The sequence below is a fragment of the Centroberyx affinis genome, unplaced genomic scaffold (assembly GCF_046629955.1).
Source record: "Centroberyx affinis isolate AG114_WGS23_722 - 3 ecotype Tasmania unplaced genomic scaffold, CSIRO-AGI_Caff_v1 ptg007628l_1, whole genome shotgun sequence".
NCBI lineage: Eukaryota > Metazoa > Chordata > Actinopteri > Beryciformes > Berycidae > Centroberyx > Centroberyx affinis.
The window spans coordinates 28,931-50,383 of NW_027283846.1; the positions used below are offsets into that span (position 1 = coordinate 28,931).

Here is a 21,453-nt window from a genome sequence, read left to right on the forward strand (position 1 = left end):
TGTCATCACAGCAGATGTAGAAAGTGCTAGGAAGCCGGCACACTGTCAGAAATCAAGGATGGTGGGTTTCTCATGTGAGATGTAAGTCTGTTTTATTTCTAAGTTAAAAAATTACAAGGTACAATACCGCAGATGTTGCAGTCAGGCAACTATCTCCAGTGTACTTGTCATAACATCCAAATGAGTTTCATTTCCAGGGTCAATATCCTGGGTTGACCTGGGTGACATTTGAACTAATTACATGAGATTTAGCTGATTTTGAGCTTGTGTGAGTCATTTAAACCCCTATGGATTTGCAGTGGTCGCTAATTTAATCAAATGAAATCAAATAAACCCCATTCCTCTCATATATTCCCCTCAACTCGTCCCCCCTTTTATTGTCTCTATCACAGACAACATCCACATACCTACAAGCGCATGTGTGTGTGTATGATTGTGTGTGCACCACGTCTGTACAAGTATATATGGACACAGAACTAGTGTGGCAATGGGTCAGTGATAGAGAGAGAGTGCTTGCTGCCCAACCCAAGGGACTGCAGTTGTTTACGCAATGAGGTGTGAAGGGTTGTCTCTCTCAACTCTGATTTTCTTCTTTTAGCCTCTTTTGTCCTACCCCTCTTTCCATCTTCTCCTTTCTCACCATGTCGTCCTCTCTACCCGTCTGTCTTGTCTCGTCAATCTCCACTTGTGTGTCTCTCTCTGTCACTCTCTTCTCTACCTCTTTCTTTATCCCCATCTCTCTCTCTCTTTCCATTTCTTCCCCCTCTCTCTCTGTTTTTCTCCGTGGGTGAGTCAGACTCTTGTCAGATCTTCAAAGCATCACCCTGTGCTTTGTTTCCCCGCATCTCCATGCGCTGATGAGCCTTGAATAACGTACACAGCCAACAAACCTTCAAATGCGCCTGGCTGGCATCTTACATGATGGCTTGATGTGCTGTCTTGTTGTTAGGGGCGCTTGTTTTCCAGTCTGACAGAGAAAGAGAGAGAGAAAGCAGAGAGAGGTTTGGCTCTTTCATGAGCTGGGCCTAATTCTGGTTCTTTGTGGAAGGGAAGGAAGTGTGAGATATATTCTGTCATGCTTTCTTGCTCTCCTGCACTTTCTGGCTGTCTCCCTTCTTCTCTTGCCATCTACTTTTCTTTCTTCTGCTTCTTTTTCTCGCTCTTTTTTTCTCTCCCCTCCTCGCCCTTCCTTTCTTCTGCTCTCTTTGTCTTTCCCTCCCTCCTTCCCATGTGAGCCAGTGAACGCATGGTGAAAGGAGGATGAAGATGTCTGAGAGAGTCCATGTCTTCACAAATCATTACAGATGAAGACTGTTGTATATACACCAACAGAAGTATACCGCGCTAACACCTCTTACACTTACAAGTACTTATATGGTCACAGTGGAAGGTGTTTGTAGGTCAGGCAGCCCAGATACACACCTCTCCCACTCCTCCTGTCCAGTATCTACCAGCCACTCACTTCTCTTCTTTTTCTCTCAATTAGGTCAAAGACTGACCTGTCAAACCCAAGGGACAGAAGCCTATTTGGGTCAAAACTTTGACTTCCTAACAAACATAAGGGTTTGAAACCAGAGCCAAGCAAGAGGAATTTTGAGGGAAATTAATTTTTTATCTGAAAGGTTTCACTCTATTTCAATATTTCTCCATTTTCCATATATTCATATTGCTCATTACTGAAATTCATTAATTGATCAATGGGAAAAATACAGGTAATTGCATCCAAATATAAAATGCTACCATTTTGTATGTAAAGGTAGCTAATAACCTAAAACTTTTTTTAATGACATTAAGGATGCTCAAGTTCAACGTAATGCCAAAAGAACACGAGACCATGACAAATATAATGACCAAAAATGTGGGTTTAAACATCACTTGAGAATTGAACATGACTCCAATGAGACAATTTGCAGGTAAGTCGTAGTCAAAACCTACATAAGGCAGAGAATGGCCCAAAATCTGTGCAGCAGGTATCTTCCTACCCACAAGGAAGTTGCTTTTGAAGCGAATATGTATATTAAGGACTGAATACTTCAATATTGACTACAATGGCTAAAACAATGACTACAATTTCTTCTTCTTCCTCTTACCAGTGTTATTTGGTTCTATAGCTCATCTTTGTTTAATTTGTAACTTTATAAAGAAAAGTTCCATCAGACTTAATGTTGTAAGCCTTACACCAAGTGTGTGTGTAGGCGTGTGTGTACCTGTACTTGTGTTTGAGCGGTGTTAAACCTTGAGTTTGAGTGACAGCCAGTGTGTGAGTATGTGAGCCAGCTCGCTGTTTCGAAAGCCTGATTAAGACTTTGACCTGCTTGCAGCCGTTTCATCCACCCTCTAAACAAGGCTTGTCTGCTGCGTTCAAAGCTCTGCCCGTCTGTCTGCCTGTTCCTCTGTTCCATATTGGATGTTGTCTCTCGCTCTCTCTGTCTTTATCTCTCTCAGCCATTATTTCTCTGCTGTTCTCATTCTCTCCCTCTCTCTCTCTCCTGAGTATCTCCTTTGAGACACTCCATTGATCCCCAAAGGAGGAATTTGTCTTTTCGCTTGCCCCTCTTCATAGAGAAGCCAGAATGCAGGCAGCCCCGCAAGAGCTGGTAGGGATTTAGAGTCTTGCTCAAGGACACATCAGTAGGGAGGGTTCTTGCTGTCAGGAGACTGAACACAGATATTCTGGTTGAAGGAGAGTCTCCCTTATCAGTTCACCACTCTGTTGCCTACAAACTGCCTGTGGATGTGTTTGTTTACTTGTGTGTGCGCACTTGCATGAATGTGTGTATGTGTGATTTCTCTCTCTCAAATCACTTGTCTTTTGTCTCACTCATTTTTTCTGTCGCTATGTTTGTGTCTCTTAGTTTCTTTATTTTGCTTTCTCTCCCTGTCTTTCTTTCTTTTTTTCTGGCACATTCCAGCCCCAGTCTGTTGCTATAAAGCTTGTTTGGCTGTTGCCAAACACTCCAGTTTCCTTTGATGATGGAATACGGCCTCCCAGCCGCTCCATCTCCACAGCGTGCCTCCTTTATCTCCTTGTCACCAAACATTCACACTGCTTTTCATTGGCACCTGACGATTAATCCAAATCGAAAAGCGGCAATTTGTAGTTGATTGATAATCCCTCATGACGTGATGGTGGAAAAATACCACTAAACTTGTGTATCCACCCGGACAGTTTTAGCAATCTAGTCGGCCTGCCTCCTGTCGAAGGAGCCATTGATTTGGAGAGTTCATCGTTCTTCCGCCCCAACAGTGAGGCATTACTCCGCTTTATTCCTCTCCCTATCTTCCACAGTGTAGTGCCTGTCCCATTAGCCAACAATAAAAGTTGCCTAATTAAAGCCGAGATGGTCCGTGACGGGCCAAGGAGCAGGGCCAGGGCCTCCTTTAATGTGTGGCGGCCATTGATCGACCAGTGGATCCATAATGTAATCTGCATGGCTGTGTCCACGTATGGATCCACACCGATGAGAGGTGAGAGTAAGGGAAGGAGTTGGAGAAAGAGTGGAAAGAGGTGAGGAGGTGTGTTGGAAAAAAGGCAAAGCATCAGAGAGGAGAGAGGTTAGGGCATGAGAGAAAGAAAGCAAGCATCCGAGAGCAAGACAGAATAAATAAAATGGAGACAGACAAAAAAAAGAGACAGAGAGACGAAGAGACAAAGAAAAAAAAAAGTGAAGAGAATAGCAGCAGCCAGAGTATCTCTCGGCAGGCTTAATAGTAAGAAAGAGTGAGGGCATGGAGAATGACAGAGGGGGACAAACAACAGCAGAGGAAAACAAGATTTAACAAAAAAAGGGGAAAAAAGAGAGACTCAGAAAGTGCTTCCATGCTGTCAAGAAGCAGCCCAGCTAGGCAGTCCTTCTTCCTGTCAACTAAGAGATGAATGGCCTAGCGTACCCTAACCACCAGCCGCTGCTTTGAAGCTGTACTTGTCATAGCAGGCATAGAGTGGCTAGCAACAGCTTCTCTCTAATCGCAGACCAGTTTATGAAATCCTAGCAACAGCTTTTCTGTTGCTAGGATTTCATAAAGTGGTCTGCGATTAGCGCTATGTTCGGAGTATTGTGCACCACTCTGTGGAAAGTATACAATTTCCCTTTCCTCTCCCAACCATTTGTCTTTGTTGCCAGACCACCGGCAAAGGCAGCGGTCTGGAACATTTTCATGGTCTCTAATTAATAGTCTCCTTTTGAGTTTGTCAAGTTTCTTCTAGATATTCTGCTACGGATTAGAAAGACTGAATCACTGCGAGCTGAGCATGCTTAAAAATTTGAGTCTTGCACTTCTGTCTTTTGAAGTATTTCCAAATATGAATTGAATAATTTCCAAATATCTTACCCTAACCCTACATCCGTAGGGTGAAATTCCTTAATATAAAAGAAATTCCTTAATATCTCTAAAATATAGAAGATTGAATCTGTAGAATTGTCATCATTTTCTCAACCAATGACTTACGTTATATACTATGCAGTAAAAAGTAACAATTTGTCTTAATTTTGTGCTCTCTATTTTGTAAGAGTAGGTTTTCCCTTTTTTTGAATGGTCTCCTTTTGCAATACAACTTTTCATTGAAAGATGGAGCTTGAATGATTTTAAGTGTTTGACTATCTCCTAAATTAATCAAGACAGATCAACAAAGGAAGCTCCTATGTGTTAAGCCAATCATAGAACAATGCTTTGCCCCATTACAGAATCAAAATACTTTTTATCAGCAGGTACATTGACATGTACTTGGGATTTTCCTTTGTAGGTTGGTGTACATTACATAAACGCAGCAAATTATGCAGGCATTAACAAACGTAATTTACATAGAGACAAGATATTTTACATAATATACAGAGTTGAATACAAGACAGAATATGTACAGGCAGTAATGGAGAGTGGAGTTTCATGAAAACATCATGTTAAGGAAAAGTACTACTTAAAATGAAGCCCTGAATGATGTATTTTAATCTTTTGAGGCTGTTATCTTTCTTCTCCTCCACTTATTCACCCACCCATCCTCCCTTTTTCTCACCCCCGACATCACTCTCTCCCAGGGTCAGAAATTAACGAGAGCTTGGGGCAAAAATGCCGTTGCAAGTTCATAAAATGCCTGTGAAATTAAATGAGTGGACAAAAATTGCCCTGCGCTTCAACCTGTTCAGAATTGTTTTCGTTGAGTTGTCACGCGTGAATGCAACTACTGTCCCCAGTGGGCCTCCGTAGGTGATTCGTGGGAGCCTATGGCTGGGGGATTCTTTCCAATGTGGTCTGGGTGAGAAAAATGGAGTGTTTTTTTTTTTTTTGGGGCCGAAAACAACAAAGCATACAGCCTGAAGCAGTAAAAAATATTGGCAGTGCGCAGCCAGCAGTAGAAGAAACAAACCACTGTGAACAAAAAGTAAAACGACCAATATCGTAAAACCTCAACAATTGAAGGATGGAAGATGGACTGGTTGGAGAGTGGAGAAAACGGCACTATACTTTTGCTCTGCCACGAGTTTCCAGCAGTGGGAAAGAAGTGTGGGACGTGTGGTATACTATTATTTAAAATTTCCCCACAAAAGGTCCAATATGCCCCCAAAAATCAAATCAAGGGGGCAAGAAATGCCCACTGAAAAAAAAAAATCTCCTCTCCCTCATCCGATGTTGACATAACTGATGTTTTCTCTGTTGCTTTCCTCTCCTCATGCTCTCTGTTGTGTGTATGTGTGTGCATGAGTGTATGTGTGTGCATGTGTGTATGTGTGTGCACTCATAGACCTCTTACTATATCCAGACCCTACTTTTGGGAACTACTGCTGTAGACCTCCCCTTGGTTGAATTCACAAAACCTTTGACAACTTCTGATTAAGTGTAATTGGTGTTTTTTTCCTAATGGTCATCCGCAAAGCATTTTAGCAGTAAAATTGCTCTCAAATCAAGACAAAAATCAGTGGAGAGGTTTTTTAGCGGAGACAAAAGTGCTCTTAGTGCTAAAAAAATCATGATTCACTCACTATCATTTTTGTAGATGCGTGTAGAAGCCCTTTTAGATGTCGGATAATGTGCTTAGTGAGCAGAGGCCCTCGACTCCAGTAAAGATGAGGACAAACGTAAAATGTTCTGGGTTAAATTTAAATGTGTTTTAACATGAAAAGTGCACAGACTCATCTCCAAATGGAAAGGGTGAATTACAGAGGAAAGGGTTTAAAAAAAAAAAAAAAAAGTGTCACACATTTACAAAACTACTTGAGACCTCACGGCACTTAGAGTAAGGGACAGATGGAGGTGAAGGGAGGGATAAGGAGGATGACCAAGAAAGGAGCAGAGTCAATAAAGTTGAGAAGGTTCTGGTAATGGTCTCCTTGAGGTGATTAGGGCAGAGGGAGGGGATGAGGAGCAAGATGGTTTGTGTGTGTGAGCGTGACACAGAGCAACTGGAGGTGTTGACAGTGCCCAGAGGGGTGGTGGGTGGTGGGTGGTGTGTGTGTGTGTGTGTGTGTGTGTGTGTGTGTGTGTGTGTTTGTTTTTCTTTTAGGCAGCCTTTTTAAAAATTTAAATGTTTCTCAAGGAGCTACTTAGGGATTTCACAAATGCAGGGCAACTTGTACTTTTCTGAAGTCAAGTGCGCTTTAGCGTTTGCGTTTGCAGGGAACTGGCGTCTTGCCTACAGCACATTTGCAAATTATACACACAACCTTTACATACTGTCCGCATCCTGGAAATGACAGCTCCGGTCTGTCCATTTTTAATTATAGCAATAAAGACAAAAACGAAAATTGCAAGATTGTACGTTTTTCCAGATGATATTCCGTGCAAGATGCCTCCTCTGAGGGTATATACAGTCATGTTTGTGGGCTGACTTGTTCCTCTTTCATATTTTGAGTCCTAGCTGAAGATTAGCCTAGTTGTGACAGGTTTTAATATGTTGTGTGCTGCTGTCAGTGTGCTAAGTGACTTTGACAGATCTGTACAGAGGCGTCGGCCCTTCTCAAACTCACCGACTGACTTTCTCTGGGTAAGCCTTTGCTTGCCCCCCTCGCTGCGCACTAACCAAAGTTGTTGGCTAATCTGTGTGTGTGTGTGTGTGTGCGCGCATGTGTGTGCAGGCATGTGTGTGCAGGCATGTGTCCATGGGTGCCTGTGTGCACAAGCCTGTGTTTATGTGTGTGCATGTGCCTTACAGCCTATGTGTGAGGTTCTGTGTGTGTATGTGTCTGCGACTAAGCATGTGAATATGCCTTTGCTAGCAAGCTGATATGCTTGTTAGTGAGTGTGTGCGTGTGTATGTACATGCATTACTGCCTGTGCATACTGTGGCATACTTTTACCAAGTCTTAAATTTAATCTTAATGTCAGTCATACAGACCTATATTTTGATTCAGTCTGAGGTTGTTTTCATTTTCACGTTTATTTCAAGTGCGAAATTGGTCTAATATTTCATTCTGACTGGCATCAAAAAGGTCTTCAAAAGTCCTGAACTTGATGAAGCTTGCAGACACCCTGCGTGTATACATACTCTCCCCTGTGTGTATTATTCTATTCATGTCCGTGTCTGTGCCTGTCTTTGTTTGTGTTCCATATATACTATGTATATATATATGCTAAGATAAAATGCCTAGCTCCCCCTAGTCTAGTGGGTTTTGCCAATGCAGATGAAGCCAGCTGGCTTTACTGTTGGAAGCTGACAGCGGCTGGCTGTGACAGACGACCTAAACGGTGCTAATGTACAACCACTGGAGTATTAGGGAAACTACACAGCTATATAGAACCATGCCAGGGTGGTCACACACATCGAGTTGGAACATAGGGATGGAGAGACAGAGAGAGAGTGAAGGAGGGAGGGAGAGAGAGAGAGAGAGACAGAAGACAGATTTTCAGAAGGTCAATGTGGGGCATCTTCTCAGCTTTGTCCCTGGGTGCTCCACCTACCCAGTCTGTCTGCCACACACACACACACACACACACACACACACACACACAAAGCGTCCCTGCCTTGTCACTTTGTGCATGTGTGTGTGTGTGTGTGTGTGGGGGGCAGACAGACTGGGTAGGTGGAGCACCCAGGGACAAAGCTGGGAAGATGGAAACATATTGTCAGTCAGCTGTGATGACATGCCTGCAGGAACATAATACCACACACACACACACACACACACACACACACACACACACACACACACACACACACACACACACACACACACACACTACAGATTGAGGATGAGATGTACCACACACACACACACACACACACACACACACACACAGAGTGCAGACTACGGATGATATCTTCTACACACAGAGGAGGACTGAATCTTAATGGGTTTGAAGTCAACAGGAATTTAAATATGAATTAAATCAGAATTTAAGTCGGTGAATTAAAATTCCCACTGTTCTGAAATTCAAACAGAAATGCCGATGTCAGTCATTTTCTGGCTGAGCCATCAGTTCATACTGGCAGCCAGCGTATTCTGCAGTATGCGTCAGTTCACTTTAGGTCAGGCAGGTTTGGTTTACTCTATTCACTTTTGGCCCGTTCAGCATCTTTATGTTTGTGTTGTCTCTTCTCTTTTTTTCTTCATCGCTTCTCTTCCCTCCACTTCACTTTCCCTCTTACTTCTTCTTTTCTCTATTCTGTTCTCTTCTCTTTTTCTCCTCTCCTCTCCTCTCCTCTCCTCTCCTCTCCTCTCCTCTCCTCTCCTCCACTTCTGTCCTTTGTCATCTTATTCTGTTCTGCTCTGCTGTTCTATCTGTCTGTCTGCCTCTGTATTCATCCATCCATTTACCCATTCATCTATCTATCTATCGAGTGCACAGTCTCTGGAGTGTATCTTGGCCAGTAGGTGGTTAACTAATATCGGCTTCCTTCTCCCCTACGGTCTGGCCAGTGTCGGTCCAGCCTCCCATTCTAAGTCTCTCTCTGATTAACGGCTCTTATTAGTCCTAATGAGCTGCTAAGTGATTGCCCGAGCACAGCTGCTGACATCCAGCAGGAACACTGTCTTCTTTTCGCCTTCTGTGTTTCTTATCTCCTTTAGCTTTCTCTAATTTCTCCCACTTTAATCCTTTGGTGAGTTTACTGACTTGATGTTGGTGTCAGTGTTTTACCGCAGACATTTTGTTTTTGAGATTTGTCTTCAATTCTCTGTTCTCTTATACTCTCTATCTCTATCTCTTTCTCTCTCTCTTGGTCTCCACTACTCTTTTTGATTTAGAACACAGCCACCATATTGTTGAGGTTAAGTAATGGCATTTGGACTGGAGAAATTGAATTAGCCTTTTGTGTTTTGACCCTCAGTCTCTCTGCCTTTCACCCCCTCTCTCTGCATGTCTGTCTCTCTATTTCTCTCTCCCACGATCTGTTCTGTTCTTATCTGTTCTCTTTTGCTTTTCCTTTGTATTCTTTCTCCCTCTCTTTCTCTGTCTTAGAAGAGCTTTCACTTGGTATCCTCATTTGTCCAGCTTCATATGTATGTTAATTATTTGGTTCTCTGATTCTATAGATAGTAGTAGTTTGGTTTCCATCCCTATATATTGTCAAGGCTGCTGGATTTTTAACTCAGACCAAACATGTGACTCCATCCCCTATAAAAGGCGATGGATTGTGTTCATCATGTCTGATTGATTGTTTCCATGTGTCTGTCTACCAAGATGTCTTTTCAACCGTGTAAGATAAAGCCATGAAACAAACATATTGCTTAGCCGATGCAAATAACAAAATCCAAACAACTTAACCTAGAAGGGGTTTAGGGGGTTGGAAGGCAGATGGGATACATTTACATCTTACATTTAAGGAATTTAGCTGGAGCTCCTATCCTAATCGGCTTGCAGTGAGTGCAGCAGTAGAATAAACTTCACTTCTGAAATCAAAGGTCAGAGACATAGTATGATAATGATCATGTAAGAGTGTAGTGCCAAGAAAAGAAGCAGAATAAGAGCTAGAGATAAACAGAAGGGACCTTTGTTTGTTTGTTGCTTATTTTTCTTTAAAGAGCAATTAGAGTGAATAGAGAGGACATATTGTTCAGTTTTCAGACCATTGAATAGAAGATGGGGAGTTCTGTTGTTCTGATTTAAGTGTGAAGAGATGTTGAGGTCCTGCTGACTACCTTGCTCTTTTGCATCACATTACTAAGAGAGACAATTGTATTGTATATATAAATGAACAGGGTTTTTCTTTTTACTACAGTGTTGTGATCTTCAAGAGGCAAAGTGTGAGAAACTTCACATACTTGTGCACTGTCAAACTTCATTGCCAATTACAGTTCTTGAAAATAAATCTATAAAAAGAGGTAAAAATTGTATTATTGTGAACGTTAAACTATGAATCTTCTCACCTTACCTGTGAATTTTCACCTCCCACACTTCTATTTGCATACTGCGAATGAACTGTGCGTAATTGCTACAAAGAAATTGTGGAGTTTCAACTCAGAGGCTTGGGAAGGAAGAAGCATTTCATTTAAGACAAGTTTTCAATGATCATGCAATTGTTTCTCAAAAACAGCAATATATGTGACAGGGCGAAGATGAAGATGTTGTTTATGTTGTCAGTTATACAAGAAAAGTTATGATGGAAGAGACAGAAAACGGGAATTTTAATATTGGTGTCAATGGTGAAAATCTGCATATAGATGATGTTTGCCTTCACATCTGTTTCTATCCTGTCACTGTGGGACTGTAAGGAATTTGTAGTTGTTTTTAATTTTGTGTTGTAAACCCCTTGTTTCGCCCTGTGGTGTGGACAGTGAAATCACAGACCATTGTCAGTGCTTGAAATAGGACAGATAGGGGCTGAGAATCAATAGCTGTGCTTTCATCTGCATCCGGCCAGATCTTATTTCCCAGTATTACCAGAGATTTTCTCATCGCTCCTGATAAAAAGCAATAGAGCTCAGAAATGATTCAGAGAAATAGTCCTGTCAAAAAGTGATTTATCTTCTGTGAATAATCGTGGGGGTTATTGAATATTTTTAGATTAAGTTAATTACTCGACTATAAAAAGCCATAAATTGAAGCTCTCCTTGTCGAGAAGCTTCAGATCTCGCTGAGTCTCTCTCTATTGCTCGTTCTCTCTGTCGGCCGTGTGATTGGAAAAAAAAAAAAAATCTGTTTTATCATTCTGTCACCAGCAAGACGCGTTCCGCTTGACCTGATGCAATTGGAGGCAATTGAAACAGTCATCTTACCGTGCTGCTGTGATGGTGGTGGTGTGTGGTTCTTTCAGTTGCATCATGTCCACACACACATATACAGTATATAGACATAGACACACTCTCACACACAAACATGAGCGCACATGTGCACGCATATTACGCACGCACGCACGCAGGTATTAGACACATACATCAATACATACACATACATATATACACACACAGACACACATATGCGCACGCAAAGGAACACACATGCCTACACACACTGACACACTCATAGGCACACCAAAAAATTGGTGCCACACACCCATCCACGCAAATAATTCATTCACAGCAACAAACTTACTTCTTGAGCCGTCTCTTCGCCACTCTGTGTTTCCACTGCAAGTGCGTTTTAATTGTGTGTGCTGCCGTTCATAATGTCTGCTTATTACTGTGTGCCTAATGTTTTTTTCCCTTACTAAGCCTGCAGATTACACACACTAATGACTTAATGTACTGATCCTTCACTTACATCTCTGGAACCTTTCCTTCAACTCCTAAATATGTGTGGCGCATTAGGATGGCCGATTTAGCAAGCCTCAACTCGACAGGAGAGACATCTTAAGTGATTTTTTTTTTTTGTTTGTTTGTTTTTTTTGGTAAAGGAGGCAGCCCATATAAAGAAGTGATGACTATGTGATTGTATTCTTCCCCTAACCCTAACACTAACCCTCCATCTACGCATATACACTTAGAAACACACATATCTTAGCCCCAGTGTCCACTTTTAGCATCTCATTTTTAGCTATAAGTCCCAACCAAATGCTTGGACAAGTGCTGGTTGTTCTTGCTAAGTGACCATTGAAAACCCATTTGATGTCTGGTCCTCTTTTGCTAAAACGTGAAAGTTTTAACTTTTGGCATTCGGCACTTAAAGCGCTAAAAATGTGCTGAACTCTTAGTGATGTCGAGAACATGCAACATGTCCATGAAAAAGATGACAGTTCTGTGAAGAGACAGTTTCTAATGGACACTGCGTACATACCCATACTCATGGCATACTATGGACGTACACACACGCACTTCATTTGTTTTAAAGAAAGTAGGAAGTCCCCTCACTTTTGGTATTCTTGTTCTTTTTTTATTTAGACAGTAGAAATGGAGCCAGAGATGCAGAAGAGGAAGCTCTGGTGGGATTCAACTCTAGACCAGAGAGGCCGCATCTCTGAGAACGAATGATCATATTTCTTAAGGCTGGCGCAAATGATCGATGGCAAAACCAGTTTGCATTGACAGAACCATTGTTTTCCTGTGGAGAGAGCGGTGGCGCCCACCTCAGAAGCAGCGATGCTCCTGGTGCCGCTCTCTGCTCAAAATTCCCACCATGCAGCTGACTTTTCTAAAGCGCTTCCAGTCAGATTTACAGATGGAGGAGAAACTCGTCTGGTCAAAGTCACACGCGCCCAAACCCTGCTTGGTCGACTGGCTCCCCTCCATCTTCTGTGTCGAATAATAAGAGCAATTTCCAAGGCTTTATTTTGATCAAAGCTCAGGTACTTTGAAACACAAGCTGCGACCAGTGGCTTAGAAGAGGCTAATGCTGCTTTTCCACCACATGGTACTGGCTCAACTCACCTCAACTCGACTCGACTCTACTCGCTTTTGGTAGTACCACTTTGGTTTTCCACTGCAGATAGTACCCCCTCAATGTGCCCCACCACCCACAACTGGTCGTCATAGTGACGCCACATGAAACACGACACACACAGCAATAATGGAGGATATCGAAGGGATGGTGTTCTTGATTCTCGGTATGTGGCTGATAGTCACAGCAAGGAAACAGATTTTATTTCAGAAGAGGCTGAAGGCAGCAAGACAAAAGGCTGCTCTCTGGTTGCTCAAAGGCGACGCAAGAGGGTAAGCTAACCTGGTAGCTAATGTTAGCATATAAGTCCCGAGTCGCGCAATGATAATGATTCTCTCTGGCCAATCAGTAGTCTGCAGTGTTTTCACGTCACCTTTTAGTATCGCCTCAGCTCGCTTGGAACCTCGAGTCGAGTCGAGCCGGTACCATGCGGTGGAAAAGCGGCATAAGTTCTTAGAAGAGACCACGTTCTTTGAAGAGACCAAGTTGGCATCACCTATTGTTTTTATATCCGCCGCCTTCCTGCTACCATTCCATGATTTATCGGCAAGCCTGCATGCGCCCTGCTTAGTGATGAGTGCAGTGCAATCCACTAGTCATATGTGGGCGCCCTTTACAGTAGGTGTAATTAGTGAGAGCTACCAAGAACCCTCCCGTTGCTCCTACCAGGTTTTGTGCCATCGATCCTTAGTGCCTTCTCTTCCCCCTGTCTCACATCACTGTGGGAAGCAGCCGAGGAAAACACAAACCTCATCCCAGGCAATGTTGCTTCTCTCTGGCATTGCCATGGTTACGTGAGTGTGGGGCCCAGCTATGTCGCTAGCTAGGCACAGTGTAGAAACACACATGTCACACTTCCACACACTCACACAGGCGTACAAACATGTGCCGCAGGCCAGCATGGGAGAGGGGGGCACCTTTTGTGTGAATAGGGATATTGGCAGAAGTAGTAGCATTGGTAGTGGCCGTACTCAACATTAAACACTTTTCGTTTTCTTGTACATGACACCATCATGTCCCGGGGCGAGTGGATCAGTATGTCTGCAAATGGGCAGATATGGTATTAATAGCCGTATTCCATTTGATGTCGAGGACTTACATTATGTTGCCAACTGCTGGGGGCCCTGCTGTTTGATGTATGGACGCACGGCTTATGGTGTAGATAGTGGGAGATGAGAGCATTGTTGGAGTGATTGTGGAGATTGTACGGCCTGAAGCATTCCTTATCAGTGGTTGGGCTGTGGTTCAATGCTTTGATGAGGGAGTAAGCATAGCGGTGCGTTGGGAAGAAAATCCTTGTAACTCAGCAACCAGCAAATGAAGACAACCAGCAAATGAAGACAGTGGAGGATTTCCCCATTGACACACATGCTTTTTTTTAAGCTACACAGTGGACTTTGATTGAGTTTTTGGGGTTTCATGAACCCTAGGCATCATGGAACTCAGTCAAGTTTCAAGTCTTTTCAGTCTCAGTTTCAAGAGAAATAACAAAAGGTGTTCACACAAAAAAAAACCCTTGCTAGCAAAAAACTTCTGTTCTCTGTTACTCTTTCTTTTCTAACCTTAACCCCCCTCATTTTCACTTTTTTTGCCTTTCTTTCACTTTGTCTCTCTCTCTCACACACACACCAGCCTACCTTCACCTCCAGCTGTCTATTTTCATATCTTCACATCTTGTCTGGCACACTACTGTTATTCTACTCTCATTACACTTTGAGCTTTGAGCTTTGAGTGTGTGTATGTGTGTGTGTGTGTTTGCTCTCAATGTGTTGGTGGCACCAGGTTTGCCAGGTTGACTCCCTTCTTAATTATCCAACGTTATGAATGCCACCTCTCTGGAAAATGTTCAGCTCTCATTAACACCAGTGTTATCACACTAATTGGGCCTCGGTGGGGAAATCACATTTGTTGTTGCAGAAACCTGGGACGGAGGTGGGGGGTGGAAGTATCACATGTCTGACTCGAAACTGGCTTGTGTGTCTCATTTTTAAGAGTCCAGCCTTGGGCGGTGTCACCCGGGTGTCATTTCGAAGGTGGAAACTGGATTGTGACATGTTTGGATTGAGCATCCAGATTGTAAGTCATTAGATTCATTAGATTTAACCTAACCGCCGCTGTAAATTATAAATAATGAGTGCGCTACTTCGTGTGATCTTATGAGCTTTGGATGTGGAAATCTTGTTAAAACCAATAGCGTGGTCTCTGGCGGTCGGCAACTCAGGTTTGCTCGTGATTAATCTAAACCAACAGAAGGTTGTCAAACGGGCCTGTTTTTATTGCCAATTGCTATCTGTACACACACACACATACACACGCACACGCACACAGAGACACACACAACCACACAGGCTTTATGATTACATCAGGCTAAACTAGCTCGTTCATCATCTTACATCACATTACCGTGTGGCCCACAGTCGTAGAGGGCAGATGGCAGCACTGGCGTGAGTGTGTTTGTGTATGTGTGTGCATGTGTGTGTGTCCCCATCTGCGTGTGTGCGTGTGTGTGTGTGTGTTTGTGTGTATGTGGCCGCACTTAGTCTCCGGAGGTGTAACCCGGCTCTCCATACCAAGCTGTGCCAAGTGCTCACAGCTGGCAGCGACCGAGCAGTTGGTCTCTCTGGACAAGTTGCCCCCTGCGCCAGGACAAACAGGAAATGAGCCCCGGGGGCTGGCAGGAAACTGGCTCAGCGGCCAATAGGAAGAGAGGAGAGGTAGGAGGAAGAGAGCAGGAGGGCAGCTAGGGGAAGGATACTAATACCAACAGAAGAGATGTCAAATGACTGTATCAGAGAACGGAAAGGAGATGGAGAAAGGGAGGAGGGAGAGAAGAGGAGGAATATAATGAATGAAGGATGGACCAGAGGAGAGATCAAGAGACTATCAGAAGAAAGCTGAGGGAGAAGAGAGGGAGGAAGGATAGATGAATGAGGAAAGGATACATGAAGTGGTAGAGCAGAAACTATGTCAGGAGAATGGGGAGAAGGCAAAGGGAGGACTGGAAAAATTTGGGTTGTGAGAGAAAGAGGGTTTAGATAAATTCATAGATTAAACACTGTCCTCTGTATTTATTTTTGGGGTCCCTTTTCGCTTGGTGAGGTCTGTTATGACATTTTTGTCGTCCAAAGATCCAGTTTTCTTACTGTTACCTTGTTTTAGTCCCAGTTTTTGTATGGGCATGTATGTGTGTGTACACGCACCACATTGTGCTCTCCATGGACACCCCCACCTGCACTGTGTTTGTTTACATTATGAAACATTTCTGAAAATTAATGTTTCATTTCATTGTGTCAGCTCATTCTTTTGGCAGTATAAACACATTTTAAGTACAAAACTCACCTAGAGGCTGACAGTGGAGATTTGACAGAAAAGAATTTCCAAACATTGCAGAAATATACGTTTCCATACTGTTAATACTTTTAATCAAATGTCTTCAGATGTGTTTCTGTGTGTGCGTGTGTGTGTGTTGTTATTGATGCTACTCTGCTGTGCTACCAAGCCTATGCTGTGTCTCTGTATCCTCAGCTCTTCTGCCAATTTTATCACAAAATGGCTGTCTTCAGAGGCATGTGTGTCTCTATGTGTGTTTGTGTACAGATGCGCATATTTGTGTGTGTGTGTGTGTGTGTGAGAGAGAGTGTTGGAGGTATCAAAAGAGGGCTCTCGCTCCCACAGTGACACGAGGAGAGCTTGTGTCAGAGCTGTTTGCTCTAACAACTGACACTAGCACTAACATTCTTTTCTACCCCTGAACATCAAGAACCTGAGAATATTATTTGTCAAGAGAATATTTTGGAGGCACACCTACCAAGGAACTAAGGCCACTGAGACTCTTATCTTGATGTCAGGCTCACTGAAGCATGAACTTAGTTTTGGAAATTGCCTAGATTGCCTTATTTTGAGTGCATGTCTACTGAGACATCGATATATTATCAACTGGTTCTTATTGTGGAGGCAGGAATCCAAAGCTAATCATCAAGAGACTCTTGAAGGAATTCCTACTGTGGAAGTTAGTTCAATTACTTAAATTAATCACCAGGTTCTGATTTTGAATGCAAGGCTACTTGAAGCAAGGGCCCTGTTGAGGTTAATGCTAAGAGTCTCTTATTTTGAAAGTGGGCCTAATGGTGCCTTTTTTAGTTTAAGTGGTTACCAAGAGACTCCTGGTTTGAAGGTGGGCCAACTGGGTCATGGGGACTTAAGTGAAATCACAGAGACTGCGGAAAAATCTCAGTTCTAGTTTTATTGGACCTTAGTGCTGCGTTTGATAGAGTAGACCATGACATACTGGTAGGCAGACTGGAAAAAGGGGTAGGGCTGTCTGGCACAGTCCTAAACTGGTTTAAATCTTACTTACAAGACAGAGACTACTTTGTATCTATTGGTAACTGCGTATCTGAGCGAACAAAAATGGCATGTGGAGTTCCCCAGGGGTTGATCCTTGGGCCTCTTCTGTTCAATCTCTACATGCTGCCACTAGCTCAAATTATGCAAAACAACAGTATTTCCTATCATAATTACGCAGACGACACACAGATCTACATAGCTTTATCAACTGATGACTATGGTCCAATAGACTCCCTAAACAAGTGCACTGAAATAAATCAATGACTGGATGTGCCACAATTTTCTGCAACTAAATAAAGATAAAACTGAAATAATTGTTTTTGGTGTCAAAGAGGAGAGACTTAAAGTCACTGCCCATCTTGAATCCCTCTCACTGGAGACTAAAATCGTGGGGTGGGGGGGGTCCCTAATTGCCTCAGCCTGCCCAAGGTTTCTTCCAAGTTTTTCCTACTAGGTTTTTCTTGGGAGTTTTTCCTTGTGTGAAATTAGGGTCTAAGGCCGGGGTGCCAGGTAGGTTAGGCTATGTAGAATAGGTAGATTGTTTGTCTTGCTAAATCTGTTCTTGCCTACCGTGTGTTTCTTCGCTATGTTTGTCCTACATAACGTTGTTCACCATTGATTGTGTTTAGTTAGACTTAGCTAGACACATTCTCTGTAAAGTCCTCTGAGACATGCTTGTGACAAAGGGCTATATAAATAAACTTGACTTGACTTGACCTGTCTGCCAAATAATTTAAAATTCTGTTGCATGTTTATAAAGCACTTAATGGTTTACAACCAAAATACATTTCTGATCTCCTTCAATGTTATGAACCCGCCAGATCCCTCAGGCCTTCAGGTGCTGGTCTGCTTACTGTTCCCAGGGTCAAAACAAAGCATGGAGAAGCAGCTTTTCGTTTTTATGCTCCTCATGCCTGGAACAAACTTCCAGAAAATCTGAGGTCTGCTTCCACTTTACAATCTTTTAAATCAGGGCTTAAAACATTTTCTGTTCGCCAGGGCTTTTTAAGAAATCTAGGGCAACACTCATCTACACTGTAATATTTATTTATTTATATATTTTTTATTTTCTTTTAAATATGATTTGAATGCACTTTTCACTTTTCTAATCCTCTTGCACTGTCTTTTTCTGCACTAGTTTACTTTTTAAGTCTTTTATCTTGTGGATCTCTTGTCTGTACTTTTTAATTGTAAATTGTTTACCTTTACTGTATTTTTTTATTACTCTGTAAAGCACTTTGAATTGTCTCAGTGTATGAAATGTGCTATACAAATATAGCTGCCTTGCCTTACCAGCTGTTAAATCAACAGTCTTTTATCCTTTAAGCGGTGAGCAGAAAGAGCCGTCTGGACTAGGTGGCCATGAGAATGAGTAACGACCTGTGCTTTGACTGTTTTGTTTTTCTAAGCATTCATCCATATCAGGGTATTGGTGGTAGAGTCAGTTCCTCCAGCGATCACAGGGGTCACTGTTGCCATGTGTTCCAGGCCAGGCGTAGTGAATACAGTCGGTCCCATTACGGAGCCTCAGTCTCTCCTCCTCATAGCCCATCCTCGTCTGTGTCCTTGTTATTGTGATGAGCTATGCCCAATTTCAGTACAACCCCTGGACACTTGGAAGCTGTCCCTTCTAATCTGCTGTAGAGTCAGGGTCTAGGTTTGGAACCGGGCCCGACAGCGAGGCTTTAGCCACGACAAACACTGATTGGAGACTTTGGGATACTCCGGGTCTCCCAAAACATCGCAACAGTGGCATTTCACCATCTTGTTAATCAGCAACAACACCATGTGAATTGCTGGGCAGCCAGTTTACAATTAATCATTTAAACTATCAATTTGGAGCCATCAGTGATGACCACAGCTACTGCATGCCAGGGAGAAGGCTGTATTCATGTAGCCTCATTGTCTTCTACATCACTACAGTCGAGCAATCAAATCAAATACTGACTCCAGATTGGTCAGATGGTGGCCTCCTCTCTGTCTGCAAGAATAACACTGCTGTAAAAGCTGCTCCAACAGTAACATTTGGATGTAGTTGATTGTAGCTGACTTCTACTGTGGCCTCAGTTGTAGCTGGGGAGAAATATTCCCCAAGCTACAAGTCTTCATTGCAATGTGATGCATTTATTTTTTGAGATTTTCTAAAAAATTGCATTTTATTAGACTACATTGCTGTGTGATCATACTAATAGTGGCTGTTACGCATCTGCTGTGGCTGTGTTACATTTTCCGCTCACCCTCTCCATCTTCATACACTTCTTGTATTCGCATTGTGGCTGGATTGGACTATGCTGACTTCCGATCACAATGCAAGCCTGAGCAAATGTTTCTGTCTCTACTTCTGTTTCTGTTTTCTATCCATCCTTACCTGACTTCTGCCAGGCAAGACAGTGATGAGAGAGCCTGGACAGGTTGTCGAATGAGGATTCATAGACATGCACACACATATATATACAGACACATACACGCACACACAGGCTAGTTGTTAGTGGCTTTGTAGTCGTGGCCCAGTGCCAGCTCCCCGGCTGTCTGTCTGTCAGACTGAGCATGCTCACTACAACCTTGACAACATTCCACTGGGGTTGCCAAGGATACCAAGCAGAGCTGCCAGGTCCTGTGTGTGCGTGTGTGCGTGTGCGTGTGTTTGTGTCTGTGTGCTCATATGTAAAGCACTAGCAATGCACACAAATGCACACATACATATACCAGAGTCAAAATTTTGGTAATATGACACACACACACACACACACACACACACACAGAGAAACACACACACACTCTCCTTTCTTTCTGTCTCTCTTTCTTTCTGTCTGTTTCTCTCTCTCTCTGTCTGTTTCTCTCTCTCTCTCTCTCTCTCTCTCTCTCTCTCTCTCTCTCTCTCTCTCTCTCTCTCTCTCTCTCTCTCTCTCTCTCTCTCTCTCTCTCTCTCTCTCTCTCTCTCTCTCTCTCTCTCTCTCTCTCTCTCTCTCTAGATCATTGTTAATCAGTCTCGTCCCATCTCCTCTCCACTGCCTGTCAGTGGCTTGTCAAACACCCGTCAAAGCCCCTGCAGTCCGTCACACACTGCTGCCATTAATGACATCAGATGACACCCGGAGTTGAAGTCGCCCTCTGGAGATGACTGGCGACTCGATGCGCTCACTGCTGGGAAATTCATATTGCAGCGTTTTGGGATACGTCCACACCTAATTCTGTTATATTTTTCTACTGACAGTCTATATAACAGCCTAGTCAAGAGTCTCACTGGCTCTCTACCTCCATCCTTCCACCCTTCTTACTTTCTATATCACTCAGCCGTCTCACCCATCTTCTCTTCCTCCCTTTACCTCCATCTTTACCTCACCCTTCTTCTTGACTGCTGCGCCCCACCGGTTGAAAAATCAGGTGGAAACTGTTTTATGAAAAAATAAAAATCTCTAGTATTCCCAGAGAAACGCCATTAGCTATCAAGTGGCAGTGTAAACACAAATAGCAACAGGCTAAACATGAATGAGCTGGAATGGATCAGATTGAACTTAAAATACATCCTTTCTCTTGTTTTTCTTACTTTGGAAATATATGAAATGCATTTATTGTTACTACAATATTCAAAGTATTATGATCAAAATGTTCAAAGGGGGCCATGACTGAACAAAAGGTATCATTCTGCTGGTGTACTAGTCTATTACCTCCTTCTTTTCTTCCTTCCCACACACTCAACCACCACACTTCCCTCATTCCTCATGTCACCCTGCATCTCTCTTCCATTTTCTCTCCCTTTTCCTTCTTCTCCCTACTTCACTTTCACACCCCACTCCCTTACCTATTCCCCTCCCTCCCTCTCCCCCCATTTCGTTTTGTCCTCCCTCCCCCTTCCCTCCCTCCCTCCCTCCCTCCCTATCCCTTTCTTGCTCCCTCTGTCAGAGTGGTGGGCTCGTGACGGAGCCCCGCTGTGCTGGTTGACTTGAATTGCTCACGACCTTTCTCTCCTTTCTCTCTCTCTCTCCTCTCCACTCCCTCTTTCTTTCTTTCACTCTCTCTCCATTCCCCTTTCTCGCTCCATTTCTCTTTCCCTCCCGCTTGCTTTTATCCCCCCATCTTGCTCTTTCTTTGCCCCCCTCACCCTCTCTCTTTCCCTCTCTCCATCACATCTCTCATTCTCTCTCTCTCTCTCTCTCTTTCTCTCTGTAGAGGAGGAGGTGGAAAACTTTGACGTGTCCAGTCTCCAGGAAGAGGCTCTGAGGAACATTGAGGCCGACAGCTTCTGGTGCATGAGCAAACTGCTGGATGGCATCCAGGTAAGTGTGCGTGTGTGTGTGTTTGTGTGTATATGTTGAATAGTCACAGGGTTTTGCTCCATCCTTTCTAAGAGCACATTGTGTG

The 21,453-nt window shown here is 43.2% G+C and overlaps 1 protein-coding gene across 1 annotated transcript in view; it reads left to right on the plus strand.

Moving 5' to 3' along the window:
- LOC139639750 (TBC1 domain family member 22A-like) overlaps positions 1-21,453 on the plus strand; it is a gene marked incomplete at both ends in the record, with an annotated part of 54,284 nt that overhangs the window by 19,895 nt on the left and 12,936 nt on the right. The window contains one exon of the mRNA XM_071513898.1: positions 21,262-21,368. Within this exon, the coding sequence (XP_071369999.1) occupies positions 21,262-21,368 (107 nt within the window). The remainder of the gene's footprint in view (positions 1-21,261; positions 21,369-21,453) is intronic.